The following is a 20,072-nucleotide window of genomic DNA, read 5'->3' on the forward strand; positions in this document are numbered from 1 at the left end:
AAAGGTTCCGGCAGGTGGCAAATCAAGATATATTGCTAATTTTGGAACCTGTGACCCACAGTTGCTTACAGAATGCCACAGTGAGTGCCTTGAGTGACCGCTTTCTTGTGTAAATGTTGATGCGTGTGTTATACTCCCTGCTAAACTACGGGATAGCCTGGTAGCAGTTTGCTTGCACACATCAACACCCCAGCCTCTCTGAAACCCGAAAGAAGTACACATACGTAATTAATTTCCTACAGTAGCCTTTGGCCTTACTCACTGGAGGAATTATTTGCGCTTCAAGATCCACACACTGTAGGATGTCCTCACTCCACTTAGAAGTCAACACCGAGGTGCTGTTGACCAATGAGACTGACTTTGGGTGTTGTCACTGCTGATTATCCGAGCCTATGCGAGATTGGTCTAGGAAGACCAAAGGACAGGCTGCTTTGACTCCAGGAAATGCCTGTTAGGAACGGGAAATGGAATAGGATGCTGTGGCAGCACTAGGACGGCCATCTCTGTAAAACTCTGGAAAAACACATGTTTTGTTGAGACAATTAACTTCCTACCGGGGCCTTGCAGCATCATTTTCCATATCCTTTGATAGCTTTTTCTTTTAGCCATATCTCTCAAGGATAAACGGGCAACGCATATTAATAGCAAAGTTATGTTCAAAATTAGCAATAAATACCCCTTTCTTATCTCCGAGCCCGCGTGGAAGAGGAATCAATGACCACCGCCCGGTGGTGGCAGTTTGGCGTGGTAGTGTTGGGGGGAGATGGAGAGTGAGGCGGACAAACCTCTCAGAACCAAGCCCAGTGACTCTGGCAACCCTCCGCAAAGCACGCGTGACAAGACCAGCAGGGTGGCGCGTCCAGTGGCTGGTGGGAGCTGGACATTAAACCGGTCCCTTCCTGACCCAATCTATTTCTTAAACTAGCAGAGGACGTTTTTCAATTTGCCATCCTTAAATTCGAGCCTTGGTCAATTCTTCATATGGGTATGGCGTCAGATCATCATGCCAAACCCTAGTGCCCTGATGGAATGATGCAATCGCCTATTGATTGATTTCTTGTCTGGCCACATCACATGGCTGATCAATAGAGAGCTCAAAGCATTTATTTAAACACTCTGGAATCTGATCCGCTGGCCCGGATCTGCAACTTGACCTCTGTGGTGACCAATAACAGCTCACATTTTTTGATGACAATAAAACAAAAAAGAGAACCTGTCTCAATCAGCTGGATTGCACGAATGAAACTGCCGTGTCCTCAGTGGCTGTGCTACAGGACCTCGGGCAGCACTCTATGAGCGCTCGACCGTGAACATAAGTAGTGCATTGCTTGCCAAGCTTCTTGCATGTTCTTCTATAAGATCTGTTTACCTATTCTGCACTTTATGGCACCCTGACTTGAAATGAATGTGTGACTACTCCACTGTGTCTGTCTAAATGAAATGCCGCAAACTATAACCACCACTGTAACTGTGTAACACCTGCTATGTTATCTCTCCTATACCATGTAACTGTAACCAAGCAAGCTCCCTATAACGGCGCTGCGATGCCCCTGGGCTGTTGTGGGCGTTATAAACCCAAATAAATAAAGGCTCTTTGCAATTCTATGTTACACTTTAAAAAGGGTTGATTCACTTTTTTTCCGATTAAAAGCACCTAGAAAGGGCCGTAGAAGTGATCTCGGGGCCCAGGCTCCTGCGTGTCTAGTGGCCCTCGCACTGCCTCCGGGCTCCCCAGCACTTAGGGGTCTCTATCTGCAACCCTAGAGTCCCCTCTCTCTGCACTTATGAGCAACCCGCTGGCTGCACTTGTGAGTTAACTGCACTCCCCACTTCCCTTTCCCTCTTCCCCACACTTGCACAATCTGAATGACACAAGGCCTAGTAAGATCGTTATTTTGTCCTCCCTTGGTTTCCCCTTCCTTGTCTTGTTGCGCCTAGAAACACTTGTGTAGCCATGTTATAAATGCCACATCATATCATACACACAAGTAGACATTCCAAACTAGGAACGTTATAAAACATGAGGCGTGACCCCCCCCCCACAGTAATGTAAATGTAGTTCTATGGCAGCCGCCACCGCGGGCGCCAGAATACAGGGGGCACTATTCTCCAGCTTAAAGATTTGAATTCGAAATGATGGGGCTTGAAGTGTGCTTCGTGACTGCCTGCTCTGCCCCTAACGCCTGAATGAACACAATCAGAGGCCAGTGAACATTTTCAAAAAGGTGCAGATAATGAGAGCACCGGGCTGTGGCTTGCGTCCCGGAGGTACTCCCCCCTGCAGCACAGTGCCTGACTCCTGGTCCCCCTAGTCCTCCATTGGCCACCCAGCATTAGATTTCTCTCCTACAGGGTGCTCTTTCCCTGGCCCATAGCACGCTTTGTTCGCAGTTCCAGGTGCTAGACTGCACTTTTTTGATCTGCTAGACTGCACTTCTTTTTGATCTGCTAGACTGCACTTTTTTGATCTGCTAGAATGCACTTCTTTTTGATCTGCTAGACTGCACTTCTTTGATCTGCTAGAATGCACTTCTTTTTGATCTGGGCAGCTCTTTGTCACCTTTGTACCAATGCCTGCCAGATCTTCCTGGCCATTAGGACCTTAATAATACAGGATATCTTACCATTAATTGGCAAATGTTTGGAGATCTCGGACAAGCTGTAAACTAAGTGTTAATCATGTATTGGATTTGTACAGCTGCCACACTCCTAGATCTATTTGCTTCATGGCACACAGGTGAACGGAGAAAAAAAACAAAGAAAATGAATAAGGATTTGAGGAGAAAATAGATACAGAGAGTGAAGAGTCCATATGTAAAGGAACACAAAGGCTTGTTTCAACTTGTCCTATCCCGACACCAGGGGGCATCTGCCTGGACACGTGTCCGTAGGTGTTCCAAAGCTTTCGCTACCCCATGGAACTTCTGGAAGGCACCTTGAGCCTAGAGTGTAGAGCGGTGACCCGGACATTGCTTGGGACTGGGTGCTGCCATCTCCGCAGGCTTGGCTCCTCTTTTTGAGAAGGTTTTCTGCTGATCCTTCATTGGCCCAAAAGGACAGTGCTCCCGTTTATTGCTCAGACTTTGCGATTTTCAAAACAGTGCACGGATTTTCTCCAAACTGTTACATGGCCTGCAAGAAGGCCTCTAACTGATTGAATGGGATCTGTCCACTGCATTTGATATCTCAGGACATACGAATTTCCTTGGTTGCTTGGAAAACCAGTTTGAAATTTCAAGTCCAGGGTGAAGCTGGATTCCTTCTGTCCTCACTGACAGGGTGCAGAAGGTACGACTGCGGGAGCACTCCTCACTGGAGATTCCAGGACCATACCTGGTTCCTCGTGGCTCCCCCTCGGAGTTCTGCTCCCTAATGCTTGTATGCTGCCCCTGCCCATGTTGATCAACAAGTCCGGTCTTGGCTTTCAGATGCACGGCAATGTCACCTAGCTGACTCTCCGTCTCGATCCAGCTGTGGGAGTTTAGGCCTGGATGGGTTCCTGTCTACTTGTGGTCCGGGCCTTGATGGAGGCTAAAGGCAGGAAAGTCATAGGTCCTCCTTCTGGGCTGCGGGCCCTGTCTTGAGGCATTCCTTTATTCCTGGGCATCTGAGCTGTGAGATTCTCCAAGGCCTGCCGGTATGGTGTAGTATCTGGGTGTTCACTGCCATACAGAGTGCTCTTTACCACCTCAGCCTCATTGATAAAGTTTGTCCTCTGCTCGATCCCGTACATCATTGTCTTCTTATTCTGACTCTCTAGGGTCCATCATGACAATGGTGTCTATCGGGATTTCCCATAAACATCTGGATAAAATACAGCCAGCCCATAACGGTGTTGTTAACCTGCACTACATCCAACTCTCTCTTCCAAAAAAACTTCCTTCTCGAGCCATTCGCTCAGCCACCGTCGGCCAGACGCTTCTCCAGGCAGAGTGTGGGGGGAGATCACTCTCCTCTGCAGGTGCCTCCCTCTGGAATAGCCTCCCTGGCCCTCTCAAACTTGAGCCGGACCAGCTGAAGTTCCGGAAGCAGCTCAAGACCTTACTTTTCGCCTCTTCTTTCTCTCTCTCTCCCTCCCCTGCAGACTTACCTGTCTGTTGCACTGACTAGTGACCTGGCTACCCTCAGAGTCTCACTGGTTACCAGGCTCCTCCACGACCAGTCGCCCCTGCACTGCCTCCGGGCCTACCGCGCACTTACGGGCTGAACTGTAACCCTACAGTCCCCTGCCTCCTTGCACTGACCCAGAGCCGCGCTGCCCTGGCTGCACTTACTCATAGCAATGCTGCCCTGATTGCAATTCCCCCTTCTCTCTCCCTGGCACTCCTTCCCACCCCCTGCACTTGTGTTTTGCACTTGCACGATCTGAATGGCACAAGGTCTAGTAAGATCATTTGTCTTGTCCTCCCTCTGTCTTCCTTCCCTTGTCTTGTCACCCCTTGAAACATTTGTTTGTGCAGGCGCGTTATAAATGACTTATCATTATCATTTGGCGCCTAAAACAAAGTGATCCTATTTTTTTGTTAGAGGAATAAACCAGACTGGCTAACTATTTGTCACCAAATCAAATTAAAAGCACCCACTCTTTGGAAAGCTACCATGGGTTCTGGAACTCACTATTTCTCAACACTGATTCCTCCAGCTAAAATCCTCAACAAGGTGCATGTAAAAAAAAAAGTTAAAACGCCAAAGGTTTTTTCAACTATTGAGAGAAAAATAAAGACATGTTTCAGTACATATAAGCAAAGGCGTACGTTAACAAATGTGCCAAACTTGAACAGTAAATGAAACACAAATCAAAATGAAAAAACAATTCAATTCATTTGTGCAAAAGTGTAAATTCACTTGGACAGGTCTGCCTCAACTTTGGCAAATTTGTTAATGTATACCTTTGCTTATATGTACTGAACATTTCTTTGTTTCTCTCAATAGCTGAACATTTTTTGGGTGTTTTAAAAAAAAAAATTACATGCACCTTGTTCTCACTTTAAATTGTATGTCAGTTTGTTTATTATAACTTTCTTTTCTTTTTTCTGTGAAATAAACCTTTGAAAATGTTTCTTTAACATTGGCTTTATATTGTGTTCGATTTCCCTTTGATTATCTCTAGTTGCTTCAAGGAAGAATTATTAGGATATCTTTTTTGATACCATGCAAATTAAGACTAGTCTACCAATTTATTTCTCTACAGCTTTTGTATCTTTTTGTGTGATTATTTGAGACCCCCTCAATAGCTGTACCATTTTTTTGGGGCAATCCCCTACTTTGTAATTGTTCTGACAGTAATGTATGACAGGCTCCCAGCGACCACATGGTTGCTGGAAGCACATTTCACTGAGGCGGTCCTTAAAGAGCCCATCTCAGTGAAATGACAGAGGAAAATAACATGGCATTTCCATCCCCATTTGGGGGGTGGGAATTCAAGCAGGTCAGCGCGGTTTAAGCCGCAGCTGTTGTACTTCAAAAACAAATCATGACACGGTCAGAAATGTCCCTGCCATGATTTTCTCCTCCCTCCGCACATGTTCTGAACAGGCGCAGGGTGGAGACCCTCCCTTCGGGGCATCTTAAAGTGCATCCCATTGGTGAATACAGGATACGCTTTAAAATGGCCAGAAACACCCCCTTATTCGCGCGAATGCCCGAAAGGGGAAAAAAGCATCAGAAAGAGCGCATCTAAGAAGCGTAACACTTCACATCTCTTCAGAGAAGCAGCCGTTCCCTACCCTTATGTCTCTAAAGCCCTTCTCATATTGCTTCTTAATCCCCTTCCTTGAGCTAGCCCTTCTGCATTTATCCATGGCTACCCCCATGTTCCCATTATACGCCACTCCCTCCTCCCTGCCAGGATATTCGATTTTGAGTGACAATTCCATTAGGAATCCATTCATGGTTGCTCATATCTGCAGCGGTAATTTATTAGGTGATCAATAATAGTCACCATGCAATCGTGCCGGTCGCATGAGCAGTGACGAAATAATAGTGTGCTGTGGGAATGATTTTGCGCGATACTGTTGTTGATTAGAGCACTTTGCTGAAATGGGTGGAGCGATGGTCACAGGATGTGTTCGGTGAATCCTTGGTGTTGGTGGGGGGGTGGTGTTGGTTGGGGGGGTTGTGTGTGTGCGCGCGCGCGCAAAACGCTGGAGCTCTGGGCTAGTTCATGCCTCCTTTGATGAACGTTTGGTGGGGGGGTGTTTCTCTTGTGTGCTGTGGTTGTGCACATGGAGGCTCTGAGTATTACTGATTATGACTTTGTGTTTTTCTCCTACAGTTCCTGGGGGCCTCCTTCCTTTCCATTGGTCTCTGGGCATGGGCTGAAAAGGTAAGAGGAATTGAGATGCGTTTTGTGCACGCGGGAGGACAGATGTTGGTAATCGGGGATGAAGGGAGAGGCTGGGCTACTTGTCTTCCAATACTCGAGTCTGTTCTATCATAGTCAGCAGTGCTGGTCATTGGGCCGGCTCTCGGCGGATCCGAGATCCGGCACCAGATGTGTAGCCGGATCTCGGGATCCGGCCAGAGTCAGCCACCCAAGCCCATGAACAGCTCTGTAAAAAAGAAAAAGAAAAAAAGCATCCGCGACGGCAGCATTTGCCGTTTACCGCGGCTTTGGCACTGATGTGTAATGCACAATGCTCACTACATGTACAACTGAAAGGAATTAGTTGTGCATGTAGCGAGCATTGTGCTTTACACACCAGTGCCAGAGCCGCGTAAAAGGCAATGCTGCCCTCGCGGGCGTTTTTTTTTTTCTTTTTTTTTTCACACAACAAAATGAGCCAGGGCTCATCAAGGGGGTCTGGCCTAACTGCAGGGGTCCTGTTGGCCTGTTAGGCCACGCCTCCCTGACAAGCCCCGGCTCAATGGGCTACTTGCACCCCTGCAAGGCAACCTTTTGTAGTGACCCCGTCCCACTTAAAGCCCTGGCCGGCAGTAAAAGGCAATGTTACCGTTGTGGGCGCTTATTTTTCTTTCTTTTTTTAAAAGTATTTATCTGATCGGATGGCCACTACCAACCCCGCCCCCTCTAGACCACGTCCCCTCTGCCCCCCCCAACTCCTCCCCTACCCCGGCACTTGTGGGATCCCCAACCACATTTTTTCCATTTCCACAACTGATGGGGAGTAGCCTCATCGGATAAACCGTGAGCTACTTCGTAGATACAAGACCGCAGGAAGGATGTACGTCATATTTTAGCTTCAATCCTTTCAGCATGTACAACACACGTTTTGCATGTAACTGATTAGAATTGTATACGTTACATTTAAGGGGAAACACCATTGAAACCATGAAAACAGGGTGCCGAAAAATGCATATATATATATTACATATATTAAATTGTCAATTTTTGTCGCACACATACCAACCTACAATGTCGGTTGGTGGTCCAGTTATCAAGGAGGCTCAACTATTATACAACGTATACCCACTGTGTGAAAACAAAACGCCCAAGTGCGTATAGTGATGCATACATTTGATACCACATGGGAAGGAGGAGGGTGGGGGCTCTAACTAAGATTGCCCTTTAGGTGGAAAGCTATTTGGGACGGTTCGAGCTGGAGGGCGGGGAGAGGTGAAGATAACACGTGGTTGGTAGCAAGCAGGTAGATAGCAGTGCTGGTCATTGGGACGGCTCTCGGCACATCCGAGATCCGGCACCAAAAATGGAGCCAGATTTCGGGATCCGGCCAGAGTCAGCCTCCCAAGACCATGAACTGCGCTGGAACACTTAAAAAAAATGTAAAAAAAGCCTGCGACGGCAGCATTGCCTTTTACCGCGGCTTTGGCACTGGTGTGTAATGCACAATGCTCACTACATGTACAACTGATTCCTTTCAGTTGTACATGTAGCGAGCATTGTGCATTACACACCAGTGGCAAAGCCGGCGGTAAAAGGCAATGCTGCCGTCGCTGGCGTTTTTTTTGTTTTTGTTTTTGTTTACGTATTCCAGCATTGCTGAATGCACACTAAGAGCCCCGCCCCCTCTAGCCCATGCCCCCTCACCCCTCCCAAACTCCTCCCCCACCCCGGCCCTTGTGTTGTGGGATTCCCCACCACATTTTTTCCATTTCCACCACTGATAGTCAGGTGTGTGCCAGGTGCAGAAAAACATGAGGTCTGCAGCCAACTTGTGCTGGGCTGTGTGGAGTCAGTGTGGCCGGTGGAAAAGAGCTTAGGACAGAGTGCAAATGAGCAGTACAATCAAGCAGGGCACATCCGAGGAGACCCGGAAGCAGTACATCTCAGGGTGTGTGAACTGTTAGCGTTTGCTCCAACTCCAGAACCGGAAACCCGGGAGCACCCTTGCATTTCATGTCCCTTTGTAGCTCAGATCCCTGGAAGAAAGTGTCCACCTGTGACTCCTGCTTTACAACAGGAAGCACAGTGATTAAGAAAACAGGTTCACCAGCCAAACACAGTCTAACATATGAAACAAATGGTTTATTGCCAACACTAACACGACCCACAGGATGATAACCCTTCTCATCATGGGGCATTGTGCAAAGCGTTTGCGAGGGGGGCGTGCCGGGAAGTAACACATTCTAGAAGCACACTACAGTGAGTACGACCTTCTTCTGCTCTGAGCAGTGCTGACTTGCAGCCATCTTGGTTTATGTATCCCTTTTGGGAATAGCCCCTCAAGGCAAAGTGGCACAATTAGGATAGGCAGATGCATGTTCCGAGTTCTGGCGGGGCTTTTGCTTTTAAATGGGCCAATCGCCAGCAAGATTTACAAGGAGTTTGAGGGGGTATGAGATGTGGGAGGGCTTAGAAAGGTTCATCCGGCTGATGAGGACCAGTCATTTCAAAGGTGCTCGGAAACCTGAGATCGGCTTGTGGTGCCCCTGGGATCCGGTGATTATGAAGAGGCTTGCAGCTGGCCTTTGTGTGTGCGTACATTGCTACAGCCACTCCTATCTTACTCGTGCAGAGGAGGGGTACGCTCCCAGGGACCCAGTCCTTTACACCCGCCATCTACTTCTCTTACGAGTATCAATGGCTGACAGGACCAGTAGCGGTGGGGAAGGGGAACGCAGCAATCTTCTGGGGCCTGGAACGCGTTTATGGTGGGGGAGAGAGGGTGCACCTGCCTAGATTGTTAAACACAAAAATATGCAGCTAGAGCGTCCTGCGCCCCCTCCAGTTGCTCCAGGGCTCGCGGAGTGCTACAGTTCAGTTTCCGGATACCCGACTGTGGAAAGGTTGCCATTAAGGATGGTCTGAGAGGTGGGTCTGAAAGGACGAGGCCACCTTAAAGGTAAAGAGTAATTGCCTTTTGGGGAGCAGGTGAGGAGCATGTTCAGCCAGGCATGATATTTGGATGCCTGTATTTTGCTGGAGAATGCAAGTTGGGTGTGTCCGAGCCACTGCTGCCAGGTCCACAGGCACACATTGTGGCCGTATAAGCGTGAAGAGGCTTTAATATCCAATGCTGAGGTTGCCTTGCAGTGGGAGGGCATGGGAAATGCAAAGCAAGCTTAGAGGGAATGGTGGTGGTCTTCCCCCTCATGGCGGGTTTGGTGTAGATCACCATTGGGCACACGGCTGAGGTAATGACCCCAGGAGTGCATTAGTTTAGATCCATATTAGCTCTGCAGGGAAATAACCCGTCGAGGCGATTAATAGGGGTTGCAGACTGGCTTCTGATTGGCTGAGTGTGAACGTCCCTAATGCTGGAGCTCTCCCCCCCCCCTAAAAAAAGTTTAAGAAGGGGCCTATCCTGTAGCTCTGCAGTTAGGCAAACTAGATTTGACGTGACAGCTGGCTGTAACAATGTTGGAACTGCGCAATGTAAAAGGTTAATGGTATCAGTCCCGCTTTCCTGTTGGGTGACACCAGTTCTGGCGGTGACTGGGTTCTGCCGGTAAGCAGGACGACTAATGTCCCATGGGAGAAGGTGCTATTCTGGAAGAGATGAACTGCTCAAGCCTGTTTATGGTGACTGTACCTTCTTTCTGCCAGTACGTTTTGGTTGTGGGGAGAAGCAGTCTGTAACGAGAAGTTATAGTTCATGTAGGATTTGTATTCGGAGTCCCCACAACATTGTCTCGGGAGGAAAGCTCAGGGGCAAAGTGCTCGCCTTGGAAGCAAGACAACACAGAGCAACACAGGTTTGATCCCCGGGTCCGCGCTTAGTAACCTCTTGGTATTAAGCGCGTTATAAATAACCTATCATATCATTGTAAGTGTTAATTGTCTTTGGTAATGACAATCCGCTAGAGGTGTCCATCAGGGAAGCTCATGGCGTCCTCCGTTCCTCTCTTTTCATGTAACGTCTGCTCAGGGCAGAGCAGCAAGTAGTCTCTGGGAACCAAATCTTTGAGGCCTACAACTTAGCTGTGCCTGTTGGGTTCAGGGGGAAGGGAGTACTGTCCTCTTGAGGTTTGGTGGCCTCAACACTACTGGCGATTCTGCCAGGCCTGTCTTGCCAAGATGCAGCAGCAGAGCTTTCTCGTGGTCCTCTTAAGGTCGGTGTAGACTTGTGCTTCAGTACTTGTCCAATGGTTGGACAACTCTGCATACTCTGCTTCTAACAACCAGGGTGCATGCTTTCAAACTATTGATTTGTAAGTAAGAGATGGTCTTTATAAGGCATGTTTCTGAATGAAATGTCAGGATACTGTCACCTTGTCATTCCCACTGATTTATTGCCATTTATACATATCCTCATATGAAACAGTGATTTGTGAGAGTATACCCGAGGGTCCACCCCGATGGGTGGATATGCGTTGCAATGTTTCGCGGATGTTGTTGCCAAGTAAGTGCAAATGTTGATTTTGTGTTGTCATTGCGCTTGTGGTATAGCGGTGGGCTTGTGGTGGTCCAAGGGGGGATTGCAGGGTTCCAAAAGGAGCATAATACTTAACTAGAATTCCCACTAGCCAAAGGTCAGACGCACAGGACTCCTACGGGTGAGAACATGGATATTTAGGGACCTGGGTGTGGGGGATGTGTTTTGCTTTCTATAGAGCACTAGGAATCTTGGGGATTGGTGATGTCATGGGCGATGAGGTGGTGCTTTCCTCTACTGATTGCTATGTATTACCACCACCTTCACCTTTGTATCCGATAAAAAAACATTTGTACTGCAATAACCCAATGGTGCAGACAAAAGGACCTGCGTTGAGTGTATCTTTAACAGATCTGACAACTGTGTATGTAATTTGCATGACTGCATATTATTCAGTGTGCATGTGTTCTGCATGCAAAGTATAGCAGAGCACTCGACTGTAGGCACCCCATAGAATGCAGCCGAGTCCCACAACAAATTTGGTCCAGCTGCCACACAGTCACTGACCTAGCAGTCATCCTTTTGCCTGAACACAATGCTCTGCGTGATTGTTACAATGGTGATGGATATCTCTACTAGTAACTGAATATTCACTTAAATCTAATGACTATTTGATTGTAATGTAATGCTCCTTTTATTTTCATGTCTGCACAGACTATTGTGTTCCATGGGCCTTCTACCCCACAGCGCTTCAAAGCCATCACAATGGCAGTAGGCGCTACGCAAATATCTAATATTGTCTACAGGTAGCAATTATCAAAATTACTTCATCAAGGCATTCAGGGCAATTAAGAACCTATCGAGTTTGTTTCCACTCTGGTCACCCTTCTCATCACAGGGCATTTTGAAAGAGCCACTGTCTTAATATGTTCTTTATTGTGGGGGTGAGTCCACTGAGGCCCTGTCGGATTGTCTTCTATCAGTAAATTACCAGCAAAACCTTTCTGTGGAGGAGGTGCAATCCCAAACTATGGACAGTTTAGGCTTATGCTTTCTTTCTACTTCGTGCAATTAAAACCCTATTGTCACATTATCCAAATATTGGTCTCACATATTTACTGCCTCAGCATGACATGTCTTAAGAACTAGTAAGATGAAACTGATGGGAAGGAGATGGAGAGGATATAGTATAGTTTCCTCCCGAGGATAAGTGGCTAATGAGCAGCCATGTTGTGATTCACGACGAGGAACTTCAAGAAAAGGTGTGTGTGTGTGTGTGTTCTAAACAAAGCTATAGGCGGTATCCCAAAGTTCATGGTTTATACCTATTAATTGGCTACTTTGTAAATTAGTTCAAATGTACACACATCATAAGGCACCATCACGTGTCAACATGTTTCAGCCTATACTAAAAAGTAATGTCGGGCTTTCTTCAGAACTAAATAGTTTAATGAGGCCCCTATGATGGCTGCTAGCCAATTTGTTTTGATTCCAAATATCTATTTGTAAACAAGGCTATCTGAGGTGGCCTTATATGTACAGGTGTTAGGTAATTCCTCTATACCTTTGTGACAGTGCATATATATGTACGAAGCCTGGTTTGAGAAGAAACTCATACCGTAATGGAATATTTTTCATCCCTCCTCTTCTGTGACATGAATTTGTTTCTTTTATCCCAGCAGTCTTTTATTTAATGGGTTTGGCTGAAGTACTCTGGGAACCCGCAGGTACCGGAGAATAAGTGTCTACAGGTGCCCTGTTTATCCATATCATAATACATTGCAGACCACAGTAATGACCGTTCTAACTGCCGGAGTACGACCAATATAGGCATATTCTCCAAAAGTCTGGAGGCCAACCAAACTGTTTGGAATAACTTTCCAGGGTATTTCACAGCCTTCCCCCTTGCTGTCTCTTTTTGGGTAACACCCATACACAGACATCAAAGTCATCTCTGCAGCACCAAAAGTTCAACTGGAAAGCGCACGCTGCAGACACTGGGTAAACTGGGCAGATGGTGCAACTGGCATAGTGAAATACTTGCCACTGTTAAGGCGGTATGGGATCTCTTTGACTTTTAACACAGCAAAGTTGAATGACAAGCACCCAACCGTATAACCTTAATAATGGCGATGCAGCACCTGGCCACTGAAAGGTGAACAGCCCGAACAGCAACATACTCTTTCCATTGGGAGGAAGTTGGACTTCTCACATGTTATCTGACCTGTCTTGTTCTTATCCTGCATGGGAAATTTCTGCTAGAATTGTGGTATATACAGAGAAGGCTAGGGACAGGCTAGGGCATACCTCCTCCGGTACCCACATCACAGAGCAGGTGGCGGTCCCATACCTCTATCCTCCTCCTCTAGCTTTAGACATGCAATGTTGTCATATACCTCTCCCCTTCAATGGAGCTCCTGCCTTGTGGTTTAGAAACGATGGCAGCTCAAGAAGTCTATGACTAACCTGCAGGCACCCATCCCAGTGTATAAGCGTAAGGTTGGAAAGTGAGGAACCCCCTCTTAATCTGGGTGTTGGTTTTCTTATTTCGGGTGAGCCAGATTACAGGGCCATTATCAATAATCTGTTGTAAATATTTCAGTCCCTCCAAGGCCCACTTAATGGCCAGACATTCCAAATCAATAGTCCCAGAATTTGTTTCATGGGGGAATGACTTTCTACTGATGTACAAAATGGAGCATCTTGATTCTTGGGAGCGAACAGCCCCTAACTCTACTTGAAAGGTGTGGTCTGTAAAATGACTGGTTCAGGGATCTCTGGCATAATGAGTAGGGGTGGCTAGATTGGGGAATGCTTCAACTCCACGAGAGTTGCAAGAATAGTTAATCGTATCTCGTTGAGTCATGCAGCTTTCAGTTGATCTGTCAGGTGTGCTGCTATAGAGAAAAAATGGAAATTAAACCTCTGATAATGTCTGCCCAAACAAACTGAGAAAGGTTTGGAGTTCTTTTCTATTAGTCTTCTGCACTGTCTCTACTTTAACTTTGTGGTTGTACCTTTTCCGGCCTGGAACCATACCTGTTTGACATTGAACTAAGCTATATGACACTTTGCAGGAGTAGCCTTTAGTCATACCGTCTACAAGATTTGGGTAGCCATAAAATGATGTCTCATATATTCAGGTGAGATATTATTGTGTATGATCAGTTCAACCTGCCGGCACGGAACCTTGATGAGGTCATAACACCTGATACATAAATCATTGAAATGCCGCTGGTGCTCCCCAGAGACCAAATGGAAACCTGATTAAATATAACACTGTAGAGGAGCAGCTGTATACATCTGCTGTAGATCCCGCCTCTCCTCAATCCCCTGTATTGGAGACATGCGACGTGCCTGACACCAGCTATCGTACCAATATCACAGCAAGTCTTTGGAAGGAGTTGGAATGAGATACCCATTGAGCCAACCCTATCGAATGTACCCCTGAAGTGACGACAACCTGCAGGAAGAACTCCCTGAAGGAATATGAGAAGGAACTAAGTAAATGAACTGATGACATCATAAGAAAATGTGCACAACGTCCCGAGATACTGACTAAAGACAATGTATGGATCCTGGAGGATGAATGACGATGTAAAGAATTGAGCGAACTGACAAATGTGGAAAAGAAGAAGATTACACGTTAAAGTGCTGCAGAAAACAGAAGTTCAATGAAAGTACAGACCCTGAAACACATGGTAGATCAAGTCATCATAGAGGGTAGCTATGAGTAGTAAACGGAATGCAGGTGAAGCCGCCATTGTACAGCAACTGGACATTGGTATCATTAATTAAATAAGCCAGAAACCATGAAGGGGGAATGGAAAGCTGTGTCGCAGCTGAATATCAGGTTCATGGAGCTGCATGGCAAGGCTGCCTGGCCTAAAGTCAAGATCGTGGAACTGAGGTCAGCTATCTACTCTGAAGAAGGAGTGTGCAGAGGATGAATCTTCTCATGTTAAGGTGCAAGAAAGAAAACAAAGGATGCCAAGTTTTAATTCATTTAGAGCATTTAAAAGCTGCAAAACGGACCACATCGTGGTCTCCTGTCACGTGAGCCAAGGATGGAAATAGAGCTTGAACTTGGAGTTCCAGACACGATAGCGAGGGCCCTCACTCCCGTGCATTCCCAAAGATGAGGATACTCTACAAGGCCAAGTACAATTTTCATGGCAGAAGGCATGGGCGATGAGAGATGCTGGGCTAATTGGGTGGTGAGGTAGCTTCATGTCCTAGCTCCCCGCACCTTGGTCTGGGCTTACAGGCTGCTAAGTGAACCGAATGTTCCAGATATGGCACAAGCATGCCAACCAATTGTATTAGTCTGTATTACGAAGGACCTTATAGCTTGTAAGACCAATGAGGAATTGTGTAACAAATGTTTCTAAAGTGACACGTTTTAAGAGGTAGGCATAAAATGTCCACCTGATAAAGGACAGCCAAAACTAATCCTAGCTCCTATACAAATGTATATCTAGATGTTTCCCTTAACCAATCCCGACCCTTGACACGTTTTTCACTATTGTCACATAGTGTGACGTCACTCTTTAAGAAGTGTATTTTCTGTGGAGATCATAGAGATACTGAGCGTATGTCCGTTGTAGCTCGTTGTAACCTACCTGTTTTAGATGATTGTTAATAAAACAGCAACTTGCCATCTTCTTGAGTTTGTCTGGTTATTTGGACTCAGAATTATTCTGTTGTAATCGCATCCATTTTATATGCACGTTCCAAAGGACCATAGCAAAACAAAAGGTGTGATGGCTAAAGGATTTAGAATTAATCTTAACCTCTGGCATCGCTCTGGGCAACCCACCAGACCATCGTCCTTCTCCTGCCAAGGTATTACAAAAGGTGAAAGACCACATGCAAGATCAGGTTTGGTCCCACCCCAAAGGGTGCAGTCCAGCCCGAAGTGCTTGGTCACATCCCTTCTGCAGGAGACCACAAGCATCCCCAAACATGTTTCAGCTTTGTTGGGCCTCATCAGTGAGGAGTAGCTTGGGTATCTTGGGGTGGGACCAAGCCTGATTTGTATATGGTCTTTCCCCTTCTGCAGTGGCTTGGCAGGCAAAGAAAGATGGTCTGGAGGGTTGCCCAGAGTAATACCAGAGGTTATGATTAATTCTAAACCTTACAGCCACACCTCTTTGTTATTGCTTTTTAAATATAACAGACCTTCTGGTTTTGAGAAGGCGTCATTTTCCTTAGCTTTTGCTCCCTCACGCTCAGGCCATTGCCAAGAAGTCCTAATTTCAGTTCTTCCTTCTCAAAGGAATTCTACCTTTTCTCACGTTCCCCCAGAAGCTCAATGTCTTCAGAGCCCTGGTTGTCTCTAGGCTTGACTATTGCCATACCTCCTGCTGAATCTTCATTCTTCCACTCTGCAAACTCTTTAGCTAATCCAGAATCGGGCAGCAAGACTTCTCCTTGGCCTCAAGCCCAGGGACCGCATCTCTCCTGCCCTAAAGAAACTTCACTGGCTCCCGGTTGCTTCATGGATTAAATTCAAATCCCTTTGTATCATCCAGAAGGCTGTCTGGGGACCACACGATCTGCAACTCTCTTACTAAATATTGCCCGTCTAGAGCCCTGTGCTCCTCTTGCACCAACTCTTTGTGCAGAAAGTGTTTTGCTAAACAGAGGGCAGGAGGTCGATCTCTTTTCCTCAGCTGCCTCCCTTCTTTGGAACACCCTCCCCCTCCCTCTTCGTCTTGAGCAGGACTTGCTTAAATTGCGGAAGCTCTTCAAGACTTTCCTCTTTACCTCCACTGCCCCCTCACTCTGCTCTGCTAATCTCACAGTTGCTTGTTTGGTGTCAGGGCCCTTATGCATCTTCGGGGCCCTACCATCCCACACCAAATCCCCCCCAGCTTCTGTCTATCCTCGGCACACCATCCACCCTGGAGGCTCGCACATACCTTACATTGCACTTCACTTGTTGCTCATCCTTGAGCACCTATCCCATCCACCCTCCCTTTTGCACTTGCACGCTCTGAACGCTCACAAGGCATAGTAGGTTGCCCCCCCCCAACTGTATTTAATATTTTTATGTATTTCAATTGTTTTCACATCCCCTTGTCCCCTCCCTGTTGCCCTGTGGGCGCTTTGAAACAGTCTTTACTTCCAGTATAAGCGCCTAATAAACAAACAAATAAATAGTCAGTGGGATCTGCCAATACCCCTTTCTTAGATAAAGGATGGTTATATGGGTGGCTCCATCTATCGTTTAATTATTTCATCCATTCAGGGCATGGATAACCATCAGAGTGTGGTATCTCATTCTCAATGTGTTATTGTAAGGCATCTCTGATCGAAATTGAGATCTCTCTTCAAAAGAATACAGCTCACTGCCTTTCTCAGGTGTAAATCCACACAGTGCGAAATGTTTGCTACTAAAGGTACTTTGGTCTGTTTTGAGGACAATGGTTTCGTTCTCGGGCTACTGAGTCACACTTATTTATGCCCACTAGCCCTCCTCCCAAACCAGTAATTCGGTTCACAATGATAACGAATGACCAAATGGCACCCTACACAAGCCAAGTTGCATGTCTTTTGTGGGCTGAAGATAACGCTTCTCTTCAGAACATGCATAACACGTTAGTCTATGTCTAGCAGCCATTCCCCACTGCTGGAAAGGATGGAGTGAGGATAACCGTGCAATCCCATACATTTAAGAGAAGACTAAGGAAAGGTGAACCTTTACAAATAAACTGCCAATAGATGCAAGCTCGATAAGGGCCAACCGGCTTAATGGGAGTAGGCAGGTATGACAGAAAGATGGATAATATAAATGGATACATTAAAAGTCAAGAACTCTGCCAAGCCTCGTTCGGTGGCCTATTGGAATGAAAACATTCCGCTGGAAGCCCAAAAACAAATGTTTTTTGCTGTTTAGCTTTGCCAAGCCCTGATTTGTTGGGCCACTCAGTAAGGATCTCTCCAACAAGGCTGCCCAACAAATGTCTTGGTCCTGTGACAATCAGCTGTTTGACCATGATTTTATATGGCAGTGACTCAAGAAGCCGGGACCCACAACCCACTCTGTGATATGGTGTCCCACGGTGGGACAGGGGAGAATCTGCTGGCCCCACCACAACACCCTGGAAAAGGGGACTGCCCCATGAGACCCAATTCAACTACAAACCCTGACTCATGGATTAAAAAGGAAGCAACTAGTTACCTTCTAAATCACTCCTTAGGCAGAGATGAAGTCACTGCCACTTCCCGGGAGTCCACTTACCCTCAGACGGAAAACATTGTCTCATGGAACATAGGTAAAGCTAACCTAGTGCTTCAGTGGAGACTGGCTCTCGAGGGCGCGCTGGCCTGTGAGTGGGACTGTAACATTCCACGTCCCCACTGGTTGGGATGTATGGGTGAAAATAGATAATCACTGCTGAATACGTACTGCAGAGCCAATCCCCAGTGCAGACTCATTCACACACACATGTGCCAGCCATGTTCCGAGCCTGACCCAGAGGGGTTGGGGTCTTGAAGGCTGTAAAAGTGAGGGGAGATCTTTAGAGAGTATATGCCTTTTTGTAGAAGTGGAGTGAATGTAGGTGGAAAGACCGCAGTGCAAATGGAGTTGAGGGTGCAGTAAGAGGTACAGAAAGAGTTGAATGTGCAGGAGGAGGAAGTGTTGCACAGAGAGCTGAAGACACAGGGGAGGCAGTGGTGACATAGCACTGAAGGCGCAGGAGGTTGTGCAGAGAAAGTTAATGGCACTCAAGGAAGAAGTGGTAAAGAGAGAGTTGACAGTAGATGAGGAGGAGGTAGTGCAGAGAGATCTAAGAGTACTAGAGGGGGAGGAATTAAAAGGCGAGGTGAAGGGGAAGTAAGAGACTGAAAAAAGAAGAGATTGGAGGAGATCAATCGGGAGGAGTGAATGCAAGTGAGGTTGGTGGAGAAGTACAAGCAGGAAGAGAGAAGACCTGGGAGGTTGACATTAAATACTATGGTCAAGAGGTGTGAGCGACATTTGAAAAGAGGTAATAGAAGGATAAGGAGCTCAACGCAGGGGACCGGTTTAAGAGAAAAGCAATGTTGGAGGAAGGAAAAGGTTGGAGGAGGCAGTAGTCTAGAATAGGGGTTCCTGGAGGCACAGGTCCAGCAATAGTAAGACAGCAAGACAATACTTGCTAAACCATTTTCTCAAGGGAGTTTAAGCCATGGTGGTTCGGCATGGAGGTCAACTGGCAGCCTGAGGACAGAATCCAGGTTGAGGGACATGTTCCCAGGAACAAGAGAATAGAAGAGAGTGACGGGATCAGGTCCCAGGCATGATACTGTAGGGTAACCCCTATGCAGGTACCTAGTGAACCGTCTGGTCTCCCTCACCACTGGGAAGTACTGAGGAACCTGATACAGCAGATTCTGAAACTTCATTGTTCAAAGTTGTTCATCATCCGGTGACCTGAGACAGAAAAGCATTAGAATGCCAAACCTCACAAGCCAAGTTGTACCTAAAGACTGAATGACACAGAGGAAAGACCCAGGTCCACTAATCTTTCCTTTGATTATTTTGAAAGATGACCATTGTAGTGAAGAACCAACTTGAAATAGAGATTATATTGAATGTTACTTTACTTGATTTATGGTATCCCCTCAAAGAGGGGCTGAGGGGGGAAGTGAAGGAACCAACATGCCATGTTAGACATTGTGGGTTATTAAATAGCTACTTTTTCTTTGCGGACACAAGAAGATTAGCAGACCAGCAAAATAAAGACACCTAGGCCACAGCTGGCCTTGTGTCATCAAGAGGCAAGAATACCCAGGTTTATGACCTTCTGAAAAGGAGACCTGGGAGTGGAAACCCTACCCTAACCACAGATGGGTCGCAGTCACTTGAATACTTGACCCTTCAAGTCTCACTTGTTGTAGGAACCAGGTAAAGTGTGTAACCTGTGTGCTTGACTGCTCGGGTTTTCTCTATGTCTTTGTGACAGGCCAAAATAAGTGGAAGAAAACATTCTGGTTGAAATGTGTGCAACTGTTGGATTTTCTGTATGGAAATTCCATTGGGGTAGGTCTTCCTGGAAGGATGTTTCAGTGTGGCAAGACGATTCACAAGGTGTCGTCATTTCTCCGCAGGGGGAGCCCTTTCTCATGAGGCTAGGGAGGTGCGGCTACCACCCAAAAGTCCCACTAGGGGTGGCTTAATGCGGGAGGACCTCATGGGGAGGGACTCCCACTTTGGTGATAAGGACGATCGCCTGGGGTACAGCCCGTTAAATGTCATTACTCCCCGACATTCACTACCCCACCCTAATGCCCAGAGTGACTACATTGAAAGCAAATCTATGTATTTTTGTAACCTAGGACCTGAAG

General features: G+C 46.7%; 1 protein-coding gene across 2 annotated transcripts in view; it reads left to right on the forward strand.

Annotated features, from left to right (window-relative positions):
- TSPAN17 (tetraspanin 17) overlaps positions 1–20,072 on the forward strand; it is a 141,714-nt gene that overhangs the window by 57,280 nt on the left and 64,362 nt on the right. For both annotated transcript variants that reach the window (XM_069651479.1, XM_069651480.1), the window contains exon 3: positions 6,275–6,325. In XM_069651479.1, the coding sequence (XP_069507580.1) occupies positions 6,275–6,325 (51 nt within the window). The remainder of the gene's footprint in view (positions 1–6,274; positions 6,326–20,072) is intronic.

This window comes from Ambystoma mexicanum, chromosome 3p (assembly GCF_040938575.1).
Source record: "Ambystoma mexicanum isolate Mex_15411 chromosome 3p, UKY_AmexF1_1, whole genome shotgun sequence".
Taxonomy (NCBI): domain Eukaryota; kingdom Metazoa; phylum Chordata; class Amphibia; order Caudata; family Ambystomatidae; genus Ambystoma; species Ambystoma mexicanum.